Genomic DNA, 20,980 nt, shown 5'->3' on the forward strand with positions numbered 1-20,980 from the left:
CCTTTCCTGGAAGTGATTGGGCAAATAAGAAACATTTGTGATGCCAATAAAGAATGAGGAAGCAGCCAACATATTGTCTACTTAACGCTATGCAGTATCTCTATTAATGTGATGATGAATGACTGGGTGTTGCATTAAAAAAAAAAAAAAAAAATGCAGACACTGACTTGCCCAGATACCTAAAGGCGGGCTGAGCACTCAAGAATGCAACTCGTCCACAACTGGAAACGCAGAGCACTAGTGGAGCGCATCCAGCGCACCAGCCGGAGAGCGCACGCAAACTTGTGGAAAATACATTCTTCTTCTCTTGTCTTATATCTTCTTTTTCTTTAAATCGCCTGAGAGGAACCTTACTACATCCCATCATTTGGAGCATTTCCCCCCCACCCCAATCCCCAACAATAGCATGACGACTGCTGTTCATGATTTTACTTGAGGCTACAGGAGAGAAACCGACATGGAGACATTTACAATACACGACATGCTCATAAATTCCACTGATCTGAACAAGATTTTATGCAATTTTGGGATCAAGAATATATCGGAGTGCGAGAGCGAGCAAGACCCCTCACCCGAGCCTCAAGGTACAGTGAATTTATCTATATTTTTAATGCTTTCAAATATACTGTGAAACACTCAGCCGAATGATGATTGATTTTATGAACACATTTGCTTTTCATTCAATCTTAAAAAAGGCATTCCTTTGACCGCAGTTCATGCCAAGACATAGACTGCTTTGGGCATTCTTGCGTCAGTGCGCATTACGCATGTGGCTCAGGTCCTCTGTAAAGCTAATGCAGTCTGCTGTTAGCAGTGACACATATGTTGTCAAAGCACACTACTTCTGCTAATATCAAAATGACAGAATTGCCATTATACACACTCCATGGCCAGAAAAATAGGGGAAGAAATGGCACAAACTTTGTGTATTTCAATGGATAAAACCCAAGACGATGGCTAAAGTAGCTCCAATTAAATTCCATTCAGGCTATTAAAGGAATTTTGTGTTTTTGTTTATAGGATGAAGATTGATTTAAGTAGAATATATAGAGACAGTGTGTGAGAGACTGTCAGTTAAACTACTATTACACCCAGAGTTCATATCTCCTCACACTTTATATCCCTCTATTCTCAGATATCAACCAGACAGTGAGGATCGTCCTCTACAGCCTCATCTTCCTCCTCAGCGTCCTGGGCAACAGCCTCATCATCGCCGTGCTGGTGAGGAACCGGCGCATGAGGACGGTCACTAACCTCTTCCTGCTGTCTCTGGCCATCAGCGACCTGATGGTCTCCCTGGTCTGCATCCCGTTCACCCTCATACCCAACCTCATGAGGGATTTTATCTTCGGCAACGGCATATGCAAGCTGGTCATGTACTTTATGGGTAAGTTATGATATGATGTTATATATTATATATGATATATTTGGGATTTTGGCTACCTGAAAAGACATGTCTTTACAGGTTAGATACACTTTTCTCTGACTTTTTTTTAGCTGTTCTATCTCAAAGAAGTGAACAATTAATGTCTACTTGATTTCTGACGCTTTTGTCGTCGGACTAAGTGATATCTTGATATTGATATACAGCAAATTAACAACAGAGATTAGTAATTTGCCAAATATGTCCAGTTATGCGTCCCAGTTTGAATTAAATGTGAACATTTTTCATATTAATGCTCTTTTGGCCTCTAATTCAAGCCACCTTATACGTCTTCATACTTCATGGCGGCTGCAAAGTGACACAACTCTGTGTTGTCCATGGTGAATAATCATTATGTTTTTCATTACGCCGGCAATTGTATTATATGGCGGAGAGAGGCTAATTGCAGTCATCTTGGGCCATGTCCTGCGCAAGATTCATTTCCCTTTATGCTCCAATCTCCAGAAGCCACAGTAAGTAAATGCCCCTGTTGACATTTACTTGGTGCTTAATAAGCCTGAGTTATAAAAATGATTAAAAACAGTCCCCCCCTCAGGAAAGTAAGTCTCAGATTTAGATGATGTACATTTAATATTTGTAGCAATTAAGAACATTAATTATGGGATCAAGAGTTTTTCTTGTTTGGAAATTGAAGTGCACATCCTTTTATTTTTCTGTTACTATATTTATAATTTTTTATGTCCAATCTAGGTGTTTGTTTCCTGTTCTTGACTAAATTATACACAATTTATCCTCAAATTCAAGTTCAGGAACACTTTGAATTTATGAGCAAAAGCCCTAACAAAATGATGGAAAGCCCAAAGAATTAATTATGGTATGGGTAATAAAATCAGTTGGAAATGGATACAATTACAATAAAACTTAAATAGGTTTTGGCCTAAAATGAGGACAACACGCTGTTCTCACCTGCTTTAATGAGACAGAGGAGAACCAAACCAATGAACATCTGGAGGTGAGAAAGACAAACTTAACTTTCGAACCATTATTAGCTGCTTTAATAGTGAATATAAAATAAATTAACTTACATACAATCCTTCTTCTATCCTCCCGTAATGTGGAGAAATTGATTCCTCCAAAGCACTCCTTCATTTTATCTTGTATGTACAGAAAACATTAACATAGCTGGATTTCAGCAAAAGTAAGATAGGGCATGCCAGGACAATATTAAACAAAAGTATCTTCACTCAATTTAGACAATATACAGCTATAAATGTCTGTCCCTGCCTGATGTGATGGACTGTAAAACAGAGATTTTGCTGGTTAAAAAAAGTGCATAATCTTTCCATTTATGCTCTCTGTTTTTTCGGGCAACACCTGGATCTGAGATGGTAGTGAACTTGACTTGAATAATCACATCTGTAAGACAAGAAGCTAGGAATAAACCCAAAATACTTTTGGCAGAAAACAAACCTCCTGAATCTGAAATGTTTATTCAAAAAAATAAATATATGCCAACCCTCAATACAAATTATTTCTTGAACAATCAATAGTTTCTGGGTTTTTGATTAGTTTTATTTGTTTGTGATTTTGATCAATTCCTAAAGTTTTCTCTTTTCAGACAGCTTCTGCTGGGAGCTTTATAATAAGGTGTGGTCATTACAGATGGCGCACCTTTCCCAATATTTCATTTTCATCCAATTGTAGATCCGCTAGGAAATGTGATTTTCATTTTTCTCCCTACTTCCTGATGCTCCATTTAGCTGTTTAGTGAGATCAAAGAGCTGTCATCTAGGATTATTATCTCATTTGTCCCTGTGTTTATCTGTTTCTGTGTCGCTCCTCTCTGATTGTACACAGCGATAATGTGAATGTATTTCTAGGTCTTCTTGCTATTGTTATTGAGTGTGTTAATGCTAATTTGGTAAAAAAGATGGTGGATCACAGTGCAGAATGGGCTCTGCTGCTGCTCAGCAGTTAAATTTAATGTGACAAAATATTAATGTGCCATAGCATCACAAACATTACACTGGAAACAGTGACATGTTATAAGGGATGGCATGTGTTCTTCTCTAGCTGTTACAAAGCCCATGGCAGAGGGAAGAAAAGCTAAATCAAGTTGGAGAGGAATGTTACCAACCAAAGAAAATAGTTGGACATTTTGGGAAATACACTTGTCGAAAGTTAGATGTCAAGGTGGACACCACTCTCATGTCAGTAAAGAAAAGCTACAGCCAGCAGCAGGTTAGCTTAGCGTAGCATTAAGCATAACGATAAAGCAGGGGGAAATGGCTAACTTCTGTTGAAAGGTCAAAAATCCACCCAACGGCACCTCTTAACTTCCTAATTAACCAATTCATACAAAAACTGAGATGTAAAAACAACAATTTGTGGTTTTATGAGAGGTTGCATGCTAGAACAATTTCCTAGCCGGACACAGTAACTTCCTGAAGTCTGTGCTGGAAGCCACTGCTCCCAGCCAAGAAAAAGTCAGGCACACCAGCCCCGATAAAATATGTATATTTGCTTTCTTGCCAAGAGTTACATGAGAAGAGCAATACATTTTCATGCCTGTCCATTAAATATGCAACTACAGCCAGAAGCCAGTTAGCATAGCATAGCATAAAAACTGGAAGCACGGGGAAACAGCTAGCTTCTGCCAAAAGGTTAAAAAAGGTTAAAAAGTCACTGCTCCCAGCAAAGAAAAAGTCAGGCACACCATCCCTGTAAAATATTTCTTGCCAGGGGTTACATGAGAAGATCAATACCACCTGGTTAGTTTAGCTTGACTACCATGTGTAAAACACATTGACTACTACATTGTCATGGTTCAAACTGTGTTTTTGTACAGACTAAATAAAGATGAATTATTTAGTGAGCTTGAGAGGTGTTGGCAGGTGTATTTTCTACATTCACAAAGAGCCAGGCTGGCTGCTTCCCCCCTGTTTCGGGTCTTTGTGCTAAACTAAGCTAACTGGCTGCTGGCTGTAGTCTTAAATTTAAGAAAGAGATGAGAGTGGTATCTTCTCACCTTAACTTAAGAACACAAATAAGTGTGTGTATTCCCTTAAAAAAATTGGTCATTTAATTCGTATGAGGTTTCAGATTAACAGCTATGCAATTATATGTGTGGCTTTATGTAGGTATTTTAACAAACTTCAGCCTCAATCAACACTTAAACTAAAAAGTGTTGGTAAACTATTTTTGGATTTTCTGATATGTGCAGGTGTCTCAGTAAGTGTCTCTACCTTCAACCTGGTGGCCATCTCCCTGGAGCGCTACAGTGCCATTTGCAACCCACTGACCTCCAGGACGTGGCAGACCAAATCTCATGCCGCTAAGGTCATCACTGCCACCTGGGTGGCGTCCTTCATACTGATGCTGCCCTACCCCATTTCTAGTACCATCAAACCCTTCACCCGCCTCAACAACAGCACCGGGCACATGTGCCGTCTGGTGTGGCCCAACGATGTCATCCAGCAGTCGTGGTGAGCTGATGAGAGCTGTATTGAGGATTGTCATAACTTCACTATCCCATCAGGGTGTCTTCGCAATAGCCTGCTGCTAATTTCAGATGGTTCCTTTATTGATTTTCTTATTCTGTTACTGCTGGTGAGAGACGACCATTTGGGAAATCTTGTGGCATTACACGGATCTCAGCCTTCAAAAGAAAGCAGAACATTTCCATCTATTGCTGTTGATCTTATCCAATTACTAAATCACTTAGCCCTTGTTGATTAGATACACAATGAATGTTCATTTTCTTCCACTTATTCCTGAAAATTTGTCCCTTGCAGGTATGTATCTCTGTTGTTGCTGCTCTTCCTAATCCCCGGGATTGTCATGATGACAGCCTATGGACTCATCTCCCTGGAGCTCTACAGGGGAATCAAGTTTGAGCTGTCCAAAAGGAAATCTAGCAGAGGTATGAGAAGGAAACATAACAAGTAATCAAAATAATTTCTTTTTTAAGGATAAGACTGGAATTATTCTATATATTTCCAATTGTCAACAAATCCCAAGAATACCAAAACCAACAATTTGTTAATTTGCCAACATTTTCTGACCTCCCTAGCCTCTCTGTGGCACTCAGCGCCAAGCCTGTTCATTGATACTGAAGACATAAATCTTTCGAGGAATAGTTCAACATTATGGGAAATACACTTATTCGCTTTATTGCCTAGAGTTAGATGTTAAGATTGATACTACTCCAATGCCTGTCGGTAAGTTTGATGCTACAGCTAGCAGCCAGTTAGCTTAGCTTAGCACAAAGACAGGAAACAGGGTGAAACAGCTTGCCTGGCTCTGTCCAGTACTTCAAAGGTTCACTTACATGTTATCTTGTTAGTTTAATACATACAAAAAACAGTGTTTTGACACATATATGTGTGGTGGTTAAGTTACACTAGCTGACTGCTGGCAGTAGCCTCACTAGAGGGTTATCGATCTTCTTATCTGATTCTTGGCAAGAAGGCAAAAAGACGTATTTGTCAAAAAATCAAACTATTCCTTTAACACAATTTTCTTATATAAAAATGGATAAAACAGCTGGGCTCTGTAGTTTTAGCAAACATTACTCAAACAGGTGTAAATGATTAATTTGTTGGGGACTATTTTAAGCTGTGGATTAATACACATTTGAAAGCAAGTGAGGATTTATGGCAGCAGGTCTGTGTATGTAGGATTGAATCAAAATAAACTATAGTGCCCATGTTCATGGTGATGAAGGAATACATCACACAGAGCAACAATGTGGCTGTTTGATGTGTTTTGACAGTTTTTGAACAACAATGGCACTGAGGAATAAGCTATATCAGACTTTGGCTACACAGACATACTTAACAGTATCAATTCGTTGTTGGTTTTGTCTTGTCTTGATTGACAGACATGGCCCAAACTTTTTACATAATAAAGGCTTTGCTCCAGCATTTTTTATGCTGCTGACAAAATTGAACTCTTACTCTCCAGTCTTTTCATATTTTCTCTCCTGACAGACAGACAACACAGCACTGGCAGTATTAAACCGGGTGACAGCGATGGCTGTTATCTCCAGCCGTCTAAAAAGAAGAGCATCACAGGCAGCTTTGCCAACTCAAGCACCAAGACCACGGTCAGCCGGGTTTGCGGCAGCAGCTCTACAGCCAACCTGATGGCCAAGAAGCGTGTGATCCGCATGCTCCTGGTCATCGTCTTCCTCTTTTTCCTGTGCTGGACGCCCGTATTTGTGGTCAACGCATGGCAGGCTTTCGACCGGCGCTCAGCCTACCGCCTGACCGGTGCACCCATCTCCTTCATCCACCTGTTGTCTTACACCTCGGCCTGCGTCAACCCCATCATTTACTGCTTTATGAACAAGCGCTTCCGCCAGGGCATGCTGGCCACCTTCACCTGCTGCAGCTGCTTCAGGAAGAGCAGCAGCTTAGGGAGGTCAGCCGGAAGCAGAACGGCTAAATGGGAGGTAGGCAGAGCTAGAGCTGAGCCAAAAACCACTGAGCAGAATGGTCATACCCCGCCAAGTGGAGCCAGCACACGCTTCACCTACACCGGCATCCGTGCATCCGCCTGGAGTGAGCTGACATAAACTGGTCTTAGTGAGAACTCTTGAAGGGAATCTGTGGTGTGTCGTTTTAATGCAAAGCCCTCACAGTGCTTGTAGGACTACTTTATGACCTCCTATGTTGCTTTAGTTTGGAGTGTGACATGACGTGGGTAAAAAAGGGAATGATTGCGGTGATGAAGTGGTGTACATTCAGTGCTCTCAGCACATCAACACAGCCAGATGTTTCTCTCTGAGTGGACTGATGCCTGATCAACACACAAAGCCTTGAGGGGCCACAAGACAAGACAAAGTGAGGTAGTGTTTTGATGAGGCATTCTTGTAGTTTAATATTCTCCATATACTCTCTTTAAACATATTAAAGTCATTTAACTACCACGGCATGTTGTTCAGGGACCAAATAGTCTTAAAATATCTGCATCAACAAGAATTATCCAAAATTAATCCAAGACTACGCACAAAGAGGTCACTTCAACCAAATGACAAAAAACATATTTTCTCACTAACCTCTAATGAAATCTGTTCACAGCAAAGTCTAACTGTGACATGTTTTCCGCTAAACCACGTTGGTGTTGATTTTTTTCAATGAAATGATGAAGAATGAAGAAATTCATCAGGATGGCAGCAATCTTAAAAGGCAATTTTTTTTGTATTTGGTTGAACTAACCCTTTATTGTATAGACAATATCCTGATGTGTTAAACCCCACCCATCTGGTACATCAAGGAAGGTGAAAGAAACGCAAATGACTCGACCCAGGTGATATTCTCAGAGTATAAGGACAACCATACCAGTTGACAAAACAACCTCACCTCAGGGTCTATTCATCAGCTGGTGGAGTTGGCCAAGTTGCCATAGCAATGCCCCAAGGTCGAGAATTAACTTTACTTTTAAGACAATATTGATGATTAAGTCCTTAAGGTGCTTATAAAAAAAAGGGAAATTTAAGCATCTACATTTCCAAGATAGCTGGGTCAACTCCACCTGCTGATGATGACTACATGACTGAAAGCTCCAGAACATCCCCGAGGACCCTGAGGCGAGATTGTTGTGTCAACTGCTGTTTCCAAGGTCGATAACTTTAAACTCGACCATACTAGTGTTTTAGCTTCTTAACTACATATTATCTACTGTATACTTCACAGTATATCACATCTGAAAATAATCCAAAACATTAATTTCACGTTTTAGTTTTCCTGTAATTTTCCCACTTTCCAGGCAGCCATTGGCGCCCATTTGTTTTTCTACAGTATAGAAATTAATCATCAGACTTTCTTGTGTGATAATACAGTTTACAGCACAATATTAACTTTCAACAAGAATGAAATGGATTGACATTTTTGGGAAAAAACGCTTGCTTTCTTGCCAAGAGTTAGATGAGAAGATTATTGATATCACTCTTTTGTTTCTGTGTCAAGTATGGAGCTGTAGCCAGCAGCTTGTTAGCTTAGGCAGTTAGCTTAATTTAGCATAAACACTGTAAGCGGGGGGGAAAACACCTAGTTTAGACCTCTCCAAAGCTCTAAAATACACATACCAACATCTCTAAAGTTTACTATTTGCCATGTTCTTGTTTAATGTTAATCCACACAAACAGAAATGTAAGTTGTTTCTGTTTGTAATAACTAATGTTCTATATGTTAAGCTAAGTAACTGCCTCCCGGCTGTAGCACCATACTTAATGTAGAGAGAGAGAGCAAATAAGTGGATTTCCCAAAATGTTGACAATATTTCATTGTCATTCACTGTAATACTGTAGATTACACAACTCAACTGACTTTACATACAGAAATAATTGCTAACCAATGGCTTCCTGAACATTGGGGGGGGGGAAATCAGAAACATAATAATCAGCAGTAATGTGAACTATGTAGTAAAGGGGCTTCATTGTGTAAAGTCACCAGTATTTAATGGTCCTCTTACTCTCTTACTTCAACTTTTTAGATGACAGTGGCTTAGAAACATACTAACATTTGTAAACAGGCTTTCATTCGTCGTCTTCATCAGCCAGCTGCCTGTCAAACTACGATGTAATGTTTGTCGGTAGCTTCAAAAACCATCCTCCAGGGCACAAATTGTTCTGCTCTCGTCCTTGACCCACTGTGTGTTTATGTGTATGCCTAAGGGGTTGTACTGTGTGTGCACTATGGTAACTGGAGAGGTCTTATCATTTTTTTTGTGGGACTTTGAACACCTGCATCTTCAAAGCGCAAATTCCGGGTATTACCCACCTGATTTCCACTGAGTGACACTATTAAAGGACCAGTGTGAAGGATTTAGTGGCATCTAGCGGTGAGGTTGCAGATTGCAGAAAGCTGAACTCTAAGGTAACGAACACAATGATTCTTATTTTCAGGTGATTATACACCAATTAAAACATACTTATGAATATTAAATTCATTTCTGCCGAGTCTGTGTCGCTAGATGCCACTAAATTCTACACGCTGCACCTTTAAATATAGCAGCGTCAATGTAGCAACTTCTTCCCATTTTGTTTCCTTGTATCGATGTTGCAATGTTAATGACCTCAATATTGTTCTGTAAATTTGTACTTCTAGGTTTGACGAATTCATGGGAAAACTTTGAATTTGGAAGTATTTTGTGTTACTGCATGATAATGTGCCTATTTTGAAGAGCAGTCATTTTTTAAAGCCTGCGGGCAAAAATGTGGTGAAAAGACCACCCAGAGACGCTACAAATGATGCTCATGTTATTTTGTCACATAACTGAATGTAAAAACATAATCCCAGCGATTCTACTGGTTGGCGAAACAGCTACATTTAGAAGTATTTCTGGGAATGATATTTTTGTTCTCTTGCTTATGTGCAAATCTACAACCCATCTCTGAATAACAAATGTCTCGTTGACCATATTAAGACCTTACCCAGCGTGCAACTGCGCCTATAAAGACTCTGGCCAGACTAACTTGGAGCTTTTAACGGCTTTAGTAAAAGTGGATCTAAAGGACAGAGGGCATTAGGCTCCAGACAAGTAGTGGAAAGAAAAGGGGAATCAGCTGGGACTTCTTCCTGGGGATAAGAGCTCCATTTGGGCTTGGTAGATGCCCAAAGCCCCACCCGGCGCCTTCTCCCTGCAGCCACTGGGAGATGCTTAGCTGTCACTGGAGTGGGGAAGAAAGATGAAAATGGCTCAAGAAATGTTTATGCTTTACATAAAACAGACATAAGTGTGGGTTTTACATGTTCCGGCTTTTCAGAATTATTTGAAGTGTGAAAAACGTACTTGCTTACTTGCTTCTGACGGCGATTAAAAACATACACAAAGTGTGATTTTATATCACTTTTTTATTTCTCATTTTTATGCCAATATTGCAAGTTTTTTCTCGTTTTTTTCTTCTTTTAATGACATACAGATTTGAGCATGATCTGGAGCTGCAATATGTACAAAAACAAACTAACGCATGTTATCAAAAAAACCGTCCCCTTTGTTTTGACGTTATTGCTAAATGTTACAAACGGCACAGGTTTCTACCATCAGCAACCCTTTGAGCACTGAGTATACTACCACAATGACACCTCTGCTTACCATTACTAGAATAATACACAGATACAGTGAGAGTGAAGGATAGTGAAAGGACGTGAAGAAGAAGAAGAAGAAGAAGAAGAAGAAGAAGAAGAAGAAGAAGAAGAAGAGGAGGGGGCAAATGACAACAAAAAAAAAAGTGATCCGACTGTAGCAAAGCTAAGCATAACAGGCTGTGTGTTAAAAAACAAAAAAAAGGAAGGGGGAAATGTGAGAAAAGTCCAAATGTACATACATGAACATGAGTGATAAAGAGTGAGGATGAAATGTGTGAGAGAAAAAACGAAGGTTAGCGCTCTATAGTGCAAACAGCCAAATAGTCTTAAGGAGAAGTAAGGCTGAGTGCGACAGAGAAGGGCTCCACACTCCTTTTTTTTTTTTATTATTCATTTAAAGCTGCCTCTCACTCTGCCCTGTTTTGTTTAGCAGTGCATGAAAACTACATTATAAAAGACATTTGGCATATTAGAGGATAGCTACATACATTGTTCAGAGCTCATTATAAAAAAAAAACAAAAACAAAACAAACACAAGAACAGCTGCTTTTGGAAGAGTGGAACAAATATGACCAGACACACAAACAGAAAGAAACCAGTTTAAAGGTGCAGTGTGTAGGATTTAGTGGCATCTAGTGGTGAGGTTGCAGATTACAACTGAATACCCCCTCACCTTCCCCTTCTAAGCAGGTAGGAGACTGCAACGGTGGCTGCGAAACTTGCAAAAAATGCAAAAAAGGCCCTCTCTAGAGTCAGTGTTTGGTGTGTCCATCCTGGGCTACTGTAGAAACCCGCTCCCTATGTAGAAGGGCTCATTCTAAGGTAACGCAAACACAATGACTCTTATTTTCAGGTTATTATACACTAATTAAAACATACTTATGAATATTATATTGCATTTCTGCCAAGTCCGTTCCACTAGATGCCACTAAATTCTACACACTGCACCTTTAAGTATGGATATTTTGTAAAAAAGCATTGCAAATGCTAATGAGATGGCGTTTTTTTTCTCTGAAAGCTTTGTCGCCAAGTTAATACAGCGTGCGTTTAAGAAGGCATGTAACATTTTTTTTGACCCCTTTTGACAGTAAAGAGTGAGGCGTGTTATCAAGTTATTCTCCCTATCTCTTAAAACTCCGCAGACGTTTTTAAGAGGAAAAAAAATGATCAACTGTAAACCAGCTCGGATTGTCAAGGCGACACATTTTTTTTTAAAAAGCATGCATCACCCCCTTTATTAGTTTGAGCGAATGTGACAAAGCTGCTCTGTCCAGACTCGCACGGGCATGAAAAGATGAAGAGAGGAAGCCAGGGGTGGTTAAGCCTAAAGAGACGACTCAACATGTAAACAAAAAAAAAAAAAAAAAAACCCCTAAAAATATCCAAGCTGGAGCGGAGGGTGGGTAGGGGGGATGTTGGGAGGGGAGGGGAGGGTGATGCTAATGCAGAGGCTATGTTAAAAACTCTCAGAATTTAGAGCTAGTTGACATAGAAAAAACACTCAAGTTAAAAATCTACAGTTAAGATTTTGTGACCTCCATCCTGCAGAGTAAAGGGTTCAGGTTGACCTGCGGCTTGCTACACTACCGCTGCAGCACCAACTCCTTGACGATTCCAGGACAGAGAGGAAGTGGCCTCGTTTTTAAAAAATACACTCCCAGGCCAACCTAGGCAGCACGGGCAATAATGCACTTTTTTTTTTTTGACATAAGACAAGGGGAGACTTTGTACCAATAATTTAAAAAATATCAATATTACAATATAAAACATTTAACATTAATGACGGACAGGTGGGCAAGGGTGGCGAAATGGGGGCATAACTTAATTCTTTTTTTTTTCTTTTTTTTTAAACATCGAAGGGGTGCAAGCGAATCCTTTTTTGTTCCTATTTCAAGGGTTTGTAAGAAAATTCTGAAATACTTCATTAAGCAGACATTCAAGTTACAGTATTGTTCTTTTTTTTTTTCCCCCCCCCCGGAAGCGTATACACAGTTGCACTGTAATACTAAGATCACAAGTATTGCCTTTGAGTGTTTCTCCACAATTATCAGACATTTGGATCCTGGTGGAAGACAGAAAAACCCAAAAGAATCTCAAGTTTTTTCTTGTTTTTTTTGGAGAGCAGTTGGAACACACTTTGAAATGGAGTGAGTCTGACTCAATAATCCATTACAGCAACTACATATGACTGACGGACACACACACACACACACACACACACACACACATACACACACGCACTCACACTCATACATATATTGGCTGGCTGGTGAACTAGTGCTCAGGCGGACAGAAACGATGACATGATAAGAAATGACCTGTACAATATTGCTGTTATGTTTGGAAATGCACATCTTCAACATTTAGAAGGCCTTTATGCTCCTACAGGAGACGCGGTCGCCATGAACACGGATGAGTGCAACTACTCTTGACAGTGAGTTTACAATGAACACACGCTTGTTTCTGCAAAGAGAAAGAAAAAAAAACAAAACCCCACAGGAGATTTAAAAAAAAAAGAAGGCTGAAAAGAGCTTACAGCGCTCGTGAGACATTGTACCAAAAGTGGAAAGGTGCCGAGCACCGCTATGAGAATAAAAAAAAACAAGGGTTTATGGTACTTGGACGCCAACATGACGGCTAAGAGATCCTCCAGAAGGCTGCTTTTGCATGAGAAGGTGGTTCTGGAGCCGCGGCACGAGCTCAAACAGCACAGCTCCTGTGATAAGAAGCGAGGCAATAGCTTGTTTTTGTGCTATGGACAGTTTCTTCCAAGGTGAGTAAACAGCAGATAAGAAAAAAAAGGTGAAATATTTTTTTTTTTTTTTGTAATTGAAGTTATCAGTAAGGCCACATCAAATTGAAAAGTGTCCGTTTTTTTTTTTTTTTTGTGTTTTTTTTTTTTTTTTTTTTTGTTGTTTGTTTTGGTTGTGGAGTTAAATGCCACCAGAACTACAGCACACACTTGAAGACACCTTGCTAGGTGCAGTTTAGAGAGCAAAATGACAAAGTTTCACTACATTATCTGATACGTTAACAGTGACCAATAGAGCAACATCTTGAGAACAGATACAGGATATTAGATATGTGATTGGTTGGACTGTGTACACAGTAATATTATACAGTACTAAGGCTATCCTTTTAAGTCAATGACTACGCTTATTACATTAGTTTGAAAATGACAAACCGACTTATTTTTGTAACCATGGAAGTCTAGTTTCTGATGGATTCAGCAATTGTTGCTATGGCTCCATGTGAGATGTACTGATGTGTATACTTTTCCAAAACCAAAAGGAGACATAGCGCACACAGAGTATTGCAGGCAAGGCAGAGGCGTTGCTTAAAGCTTTTCTTTTTAAAGACTTCATAAAAACCAATGATAAAAAATAGGCCCTCTGAGGTTATTCCCCAATTTAAAAAAAAAACAAAAAAAAAAAAACAAAAACAAAACAACCTTCGCTTATGTAAATTAACAACCCAGACTTCAGATATTTCCCCAACAGAAGAAGCAAAGAGTATCAAAACAAAAAGTTCAGTCCAAAGACTGAAAAAAGCAGGCGTTTGTAGTAAGGTCACAATAACATACAGGTTGGGATTTTGGACCTCAAAGGGGAAAACAAAGCCCGAGCTCAGAGGAAGAATAGAAACTATTTGGTAACAAAAGTGTACTATATGTTTAATACAAAAAAGGTATGGAGAAAAATGTACCTTTACTAAAGCTTATACAAGATCCTTGGTCCATAAAAACTATGTTATCGTCACGTTTTTTTGTGTGTCCCTCTGCATCCTTGCGCTCCCTCCAACAACAATACATCCAGCCCCCTTTAGGAAACCACAAATTAATGCAAAATAACACAAAAACAAAAAAGGAATAATTATAAAACAAGTGGCGGGCGGGGGGTTGAGGGGGGGAGGGGAGGGAGAAGGTGGGGGGGAGCGGGGCGGCGCAAAAAATATACTTTTCCTTTCAACGCAATTTTTTTTTTTTTTTTTGTACACGGTGGATGTATTGTTGTTGTGGTTTCCATTCTCACAGCTGTAGAAAGGTGCTGGTGCTCTGAGCCTGCAGGAACTTCACTTCGTTCCAAAACACCAGAACTGGATAGGCAGGTCCCTAAAGTAACCACAGGAGAGGGTGCGTGTCAAGGAGCACTTTCGCTTATTCCCGTCGGCTGACAACTTTGTGATGTCACTCCTCCTTCAGATTCCCCCTGCGTTCGCTCCTTTGTCCCACCGATTTTTCCATTTCAGCTTCTTTGTATCCAAAATTAATACGCAGCACTTTAGAGTGAGTCAGTTTTATTATTTCCCATAGTCTTTATATACCTTATGGTATATTTGCTCTCAAGGCATATTGTATCGTGGCCCCCTGTGTGCGTTAGGAGACCACAGCTGCGGCGGTGGAGGATGAGGATGTGACTCCTGCGTTGGAGGTGCTGTTGGGGCCGTAGACGCCGGAGCCGGCCTCCTGGCTGTTGCTGCTCAGCAGGCTGGAGTTGCCGGCCCGCAGGATGGCCCCGGCGGCGCTGCAGTGTGGCCGCGGCCCAGGCTCCGGCGTGTAGGTGAAGGTCAGTGTGGTGGAGTAGATGATGCCGTCGTTCCTCACCAGCGTGACGGGCACCTGGACGGGCTGCCGCACCCAACGCCAGCCCTCGCGGAAGGCCGAGATGTCGGGCACCACGCACAGCATGCTCTCCGCACACCTGTGTGTGTTTGAAGGGGAAGAAAAAAACACAAAGAGTTTACTGATTTTGTCGATGACGTAATTTAAGTTCTTGGAACTTGGATGTACAGACACAATAAAGCATTTGAGGTTATTATATGTTTCCTTAATGAGTGACTTTTGGAAACAAACTGCACTTTTTAAACAGATTAAAAACTTTTATTTACACTTGAACCTCACTGCAGACCAGCCACTCTGAAGAGGGAATTTTAAAGGCTTTTAGTTTGAAAACTCCTGTTAACATGTGAATCCAAACGCTCATTTGTGGATATTTAGTAGGACATTTCCTGGAAAATTACTTGAGAAACTGTTTATGGGTCAAATAACCAAATAAAATGTCTGATTTTGAATAATCCAGCAAGTTAAATACCTGACAAAACAAGGTATTGCATCAAACTGATGAAAAAAATTCCTTTTATTTTCATTCCCAAACAAAACAGGGAATCGTATCATATATATAATTAATATGTGTGGACTTTTCTGCACACTGTATGCGTCATAACATCGCAGTGATTCTATGATGCAGTCAAGGAGGTCGCAGTGTTTTGTCATTCTGGTCTTTTATTTTCCTCTTGTGTCTCTGACTGAATACTCGGTGGGTGGCACTGACAAACACATAAAAGCTAATTCTTCTATAAAACTCAACATGACAGGGGAGAATCTAAGCCGATAGAGTTTAACGAGGGTGTAACACTGTAGTACCTTTTAAAAGTTTTTGGCTCTCACAAGGTAAAACAAACACAGCACAGGACAGATTATACAACTTGACTTGAATGAATGATTTTATCACCGGCGACTAATCTCATTAAAACTGAGATGAGTATTTATTTCATGCATTAGGCTTTCACAAAGAGGGACAGAGCAGTTTGAAAGCTTTGATCAGTTTATTAGCTAATAAATCCTCAAATTAGATGTAGTAGACAATTTGTATGCTTATAGGCAAAAAGAGAAACTCAGAAATAGAGAGAGTGCTTCAAGTCACCTGGGAAATTACAGTATTCACAAAAGCAGGAAGGAGAAATATTACACAACAAGACACCGCCTAGGAAAAAATTAAATAGAGGCAGAAGCGCACCTGTACATGGTCTCAGCCTCAACATCTCCGAACCAGACCCGCAGATTTGGAGTGAAGTTCTGTCCTGTCAGCTCCAGCATGGCGACGTCCCCACCGCCATTTAGCTGCACAAGAAGACAGAGAAGATAAATTAGTGGCCTCACTCATATAAAAAAAGATTTATGTTCAGGGCGGTGTGAGTCACAGAAAGAAGGCTAGTATGTTCTGTTGTGTACCTGTAAGCTCTCTACCACAGGCACGGGTGTGACAGGCGAGTGGACAGGGCCCATGCCCTCGTAGAAAGTGTATTCGGCCTTGTCTGTGCTGATGATTGTCCAGGAGGCGCCGTCGTTGATCATCTCCTTGTTTGGTTCCTTTGGGCATGGAGTGGCCTGGCGGTAGAGGAAGGAAGGGGGGGAAAAAAACATGACTTTAATGAACATCAGGTCGGAAATAACCAATAATTACACCCAATCAAGACTCTTCTCCTCAAGACTACAATCAAAAGTCCCTGAAGGCATCGCTGCTGCTGTGCTCAATTTGCTTTCACAGAAATCTCTGTCTATTTCATATAATCAAAGCAATCATCCTCAATCTTCTGTGAAGACTGAGAGATTAACTTCAGCTGAGGATGACCTCAGCCCCTGAATTGATGTGTAGTGAAGAGGCGGTGCACACTGTGGTGTTTTGGGTGAGACACTGACTTGAAACTGGATGATCCTTTCTTGGGAAAGGCACAGGTACATGCGCTCTGTGTCCTTCAGGTAGAAGGCACACTTGTGGAGCTGGGAGACGGGGTCGTCGGCGTCCAGCAGCGCCGTCTGCTTGTCCACTTTACGGATGATCTGAGGGGAGATCGAGAGGAACGGAGACGTTAGCCGATTGAGGGGAAGATACAGGAGTTGAGAGAAGGGAACGAAGGGGGAAGGGATAGAAAACAAGGAAGAGATGAAGCAAGGAGAGACATGAGCTCAGGAAGTTGCTTATTCAAAACACTAACAACTGTATACCAATAAAGAAACATTATATTTAACTGTCTTAGCTACTATCGACTTCCTCGCTGGCATCATTAACGTTTTTATTTGTTTGATCTTAAGCTTAAACAGTATAATGTGTTTGTTACCAGTCTGGGCAGAGCCATGCCGGTGACGGAGCAAACCAGCTTGACTGTCTGGCCGTAGTGGATGTAACCGTCTCTCACAGTGAACTCTTCTCCTTCTGACTCCTCGTCATCCACTGGAAACACAGGAAAAAACCAGAAAAGAGAGTCAAGAGCTGCAGTCAGCCGCCCACGAGCCTCGCTTTTGTTTTCCTGTATGTACGCAAACCCACATTCGATCAATCAGTCACTTTCTTTCTATCTGTCTATCATGAATAATTATTATGATACAGCGTGGGGCAATGTTTACAATGAGCAGAAATAGGCACAAAGAAGTGAAGCTTGTGTGTTTGTTTCTGCTCTAACAAGCAGTCAAATCACTCACTTTGCTCATGTTGAATCTCTCTTGAATGTATGTTTTTGTGCTTTTAATGAATTACAACCGGCGAGACTTACACAGATGGATATAGAAGGCGCCCCACTGCTGGGAACTGGCGTGAAAATTGCCGCCCTCCACGTGTAGATAGCGTGTGCTGACTGTTTGGGACCGCAGCCGGTTGAACAGTGCCACCTTGGTCCCTGATGCGATGCACACTGTGGACAAACGTGAGCGAGAACACACACAAAAGGCGGGTTACATAATGACCCCCCTCCTAAAAAAAAAAAAATAAAAATGACATGCTGCTCACAGGTCAGCTGTGTTAACAGAGCGATAAGGAGAGCAAAAAATAGCCATGAAACAAATCTTAGCAGAGGAGGTACTGTGTAAACTACAAGTGATCCACTTGTGACATAACTGGGTTACTGGAGGCTCAAGTGAAGCTACGCTGCCCTCTGGTGGTTGGAAATGATGACATTGTAAACTTTAAAGTGTTTTACATAGGAAAATCTAAACATTTCAGCACTTCCATTAAATAAAATCAGACAAATCAGTATATCTTTCTCATTTTCTGTTGAAGTTTTTTCCTCTTTATATCCCTTATTCTTACTATATTCTTACTATAACCCTAGCTTAACCTAAACCTGCGCTTTAACACCTATTAAAGCTATACTTTGATGCAGCTGAGTGAATAAAAAATGAGGATACTAAAAAACAGACTGTCTACATGCACCCTTAAGATAATACAGACCGGAAGAACTTACAGTATCAGACTAGTTGACGAAAATGTGTGTAAATCACAAACAAACAAACACGAACTCACAGTCAGCGTTTTTGAGCGACTGCTTCTTTTTGGAGGGCTTGGAGATGACTTTGATCCTCTTGCTGAGGAAGACACCGATGTCAGCGCTGTTGCCGTAGAACATCTTGACGGACAACATGAAGTGCTTTCTCTTGTCGGAGTCGGATATGTACAAGGTTTTGGCTGTGCAATAATTCTGGTGATAGCAAAGAAGACATATATGATTTCTTTTGCTGACAAAAACAGCATTTTTAACTGTATAACATACCACAAAAGGCATTTTTGAGGTACAAGGTGTAGCTATAGTAGCTTTATGTGAAGCTAAACATAAGAGCGACGGTGTATGTGTTCGGGTGTTGTACCCACCTTTCCCTCTAAGTTAAGCTGTTGCATTTCTTGGTCGCTGTTGCCGATGCCGATGAAGGCACAAGGCTGCGACTCCTGCTCGGAGCAGCCGTCCCGCTCCATCTGTTCCTTCTTTTTCTTCCAGCCGCTGCCCATCAGGTACACGCAGGGAGGGGGGCAGAAGAACCTGGACACACATGCACAAACATCCTCTGATTATTTGGGCTCGAATCCCCAGGCCACCTAAAAGACATCCTCTACTCTGACTTAGTGAGAATTGCTTAAATATTTTAATGTTAGCAGATGCTGTTAGTGGAGCTTTTCAGACAAAAGCGTCTGCCAAATGAATAAAAACATTTTTAATCCCACTGCCTTGTTGAGAAAGAAAAAAAAAAAAAGCATGACTGACAAACTGATGGCCTTGAGATGAACTCCTACATTATTTAGAAGATAACAGCATTGACCAGTAAATGATACTCATGAGAAGCACATTTTGAAGGACTTGGCCCAATGTGCATCTTTTAATTTGCACCAGAAGAGGGCAGACCTGTACCGAGTTGCAACATAACAGTCAGGAACTTTAATCAACATACTCTTATGTACAACTGAACTAAACCCCTCTATCTTAAGGCTGTCAAGCTTAATTTCGCAGAGGCTATCGTGATCAGTCCGGCATGAAACTGATCTGTTTACAGAAATATAAACCAGAATTTCATTTTAAAAGTTATTTTCTTTTTTTTTAAACATTTCAGCATTCCATACTTTTCCTACAGAATAAATACTTTCTAAAGTCAAAGAGAAAAAAATAATCCACAAAAAAAAAAAAAAAAAAAGACAACTAATGGCCTTTTCGAATGTGAAATCAACTCGTCACAGAGGCTTCAAATAAATTGATGTGCGTCAGTGTGGAACTGGAAAGCGACCTATTTCGCAACACCAGTGTCTGTCTCTGTGGGTGTTTGTCTACTTTCACCTCCTATAAAAAGCGCAGACAGAAAGAGGCAGCTAGAAAAGAAGGGAGACAGCACATTTGCATTCTCCTCGCACCCACTTCTTGGGCTCCCTTGTTATGATACAGACGGGGAGTAATCAGAGGTGCAAGACAAGACGTATGCTCTATGTACACCGCTGAAAAAAAAAAAAAAAAAAGGATGTTGCAACACTTAAACGCACACGGTGGCAGAAACCCGACTGTGTATATGTGAAGTGACTGTGACGGTAGAAATACCTGCGGGACATGCACAGAAATCTCATTCAGACACTTGTCTTGTGTGATCTGGCTGTATGCTGGCTACAGAGAGTGTTGTTTTCACATTGAAGCCCTGTGTCGGTATGTCATTGAGCAACTCGCAATCCGGCAACATAGAGATAGCTGAACCTGTACAAGCATGCACATGTGACAAGAGCGTTTAGATGCTTTCTCTTGCTGCCACTGGTGTCACTTTAACTGGACAAGACAGCAGAAAAACATCTCTCCCTCCGTTTCTCTCACTCTCTCTCACTCTCTCTCACTCTCTCCTGTTGTGCTCAGACTCTCCGAGTTGGCCAGCAAACGACTGATTTACCAAGAGATAGGCCTGATGAGATCGCAAGCAGCGCTGCGAGCTCGGCCAAGAAAACAGGCGGAGGATGGCGAGTCGGAGAGAGTTGCAAAATGAGTGAGAAAGGGGGGGGTGGGGGGTGGGGAAGCTATAAAAAAAAAAAAAAAAAAAAAAAGTTTGAGAGTGAGAGGTAGAAAGGTGAGAGTAGAGTTACAGGAAGGGTATTTGAGGAAGAAAAAGGCGAGTCACAGAGTTCAGCGAGAAGAGCGAGTGCTATAGGAGGAGCGATCACCTTGCGTCCATCTTTTAAAAACTGAAGAGAATCTGTTACACGCATTACAACGGAGCGAGAAAGAAACGCTGTTGTTGGCGTTGCCCCTGAGGACCTTCGCCAGGACCAGGACATTCCCCCCCCCCCCCCCCACCCTGGAGCTGTTTTAACTCCCCTGTCGCCGCCTCACCTAATTCCCCCCTCTCCCTGCTCCCTGCTCCCTTTTCCTTCCGGCTCTCTGCGGCCTTCACCTGAACCTGGCCTCGAGTGGCCTCGTGCGAGAGGGGTCGCAG

At 41.2% G+C, this 20,980-nt stretch overlaps 2 protein-coding genes across 2 annotated transcripts in view; one reads left to right on the forward strand and one right to left on the reverse strand.

The window, feature by feature from the left end:
• The first annotated feature begins 290 nt into the window (after positions 1-290).
• On the forward strand, positions 291-10,227 carry cckar (cholecystokinin A receptor). Its single transcript, XM_042402395.1, has 5 exons — positions 291-584; positions 1,136-1,387; positions 4,608-4,869; positions 5,179-5,306; positions 6,376-10,227. Exons 1-5 carry the CDS (start codon positions 458-460, stop codon positions 6,960-6,962), a joined length of 1,356 nt encoding a protein of 451 aa, XP_042258329.1. The 5' UTR covers positions 291-457; the 3' UTR covers positions 6,963-10,227.
• A 1,131-nt stretch (positions 10,228-11,358) lies between these two features.
• Positions 11,359-20,980, reverse strand: part of rbpjb (recombination signal binding protein for immunoglobulin kappa J region b) — a 47,552-nt gene continuing 37,930 nt past the window's right edge. The window contains exons 4-11 of the mRNA XM_042401274.1: positions 18,897-19,062; positions 18,552-18,726; positions 17,806-17,943; positions 17,374-17,486; positions 16,955-17,095; positions 16,487-16,642; positions 16,272-16,375; positions 11,359-15,176 (exon numbers count right to left, since the gene is read on the reverse strand). Coding sequence (XP_042257208.1) covers positions 14,852-15,176; positions 16,272-16,375; positions 16,487-16,642; positions 16,955-17,095; positions 17,374-17,486; positions 17,806-17,943; positions 18,552-18,726; positions 18,897-19,062 — 1,318 coding nt within the window. The 3' untranslated portion in view covers positions 11,359-14,851. The remainder of the gene's footprint in view (positions 15,177-16,271; positions 16,376-16,486; positions 16,643-16,954; positions 17,096-17,373; positions 17,487-17,805; positions 17,944-18,551; positions 18,727-18,896; positions 19,063-20,980) is intronic.

The sequence above is a fragment of the Thunnus maccoyii genome, chromosome 22, assembly GCF_910596095.1.
Source record: "Thunnus maccoyii chromosome 22, fThuMac1.1, whole genome shotgun sequence".
NCBI classification, from domain to species: domain Eukaryota; kingdom Metazoa; phylum Chordata; class Actinopteri; order Scombriformes; family Scombridae; genus Thunnus; species Thunnus maccoyii.

Bases quoted from the DNA above. Each gene is read 5' to 3' on its own strand.
- cckar (XM_042402395.1), top strand. From the start codon at position 458: ATGGAGACATTTACAATACACGACATGCTCATAAATTCCACTGATCTG. The intron at 4,870-5,178 runs GTGAGCTGATGA...TGTCCCTTGCAG, and splicing joins GATGTCATCCAGCAGTCGTG to GTATGTATCTCTGTTGTTGC. The intron at 5,307-6,375 runs GTATGAGAAGGA...CTCTCCTGACAG, and splicing joins CAAAAGGAAATCTAGCAGAG to ACAGACAACACAGCACTGGC.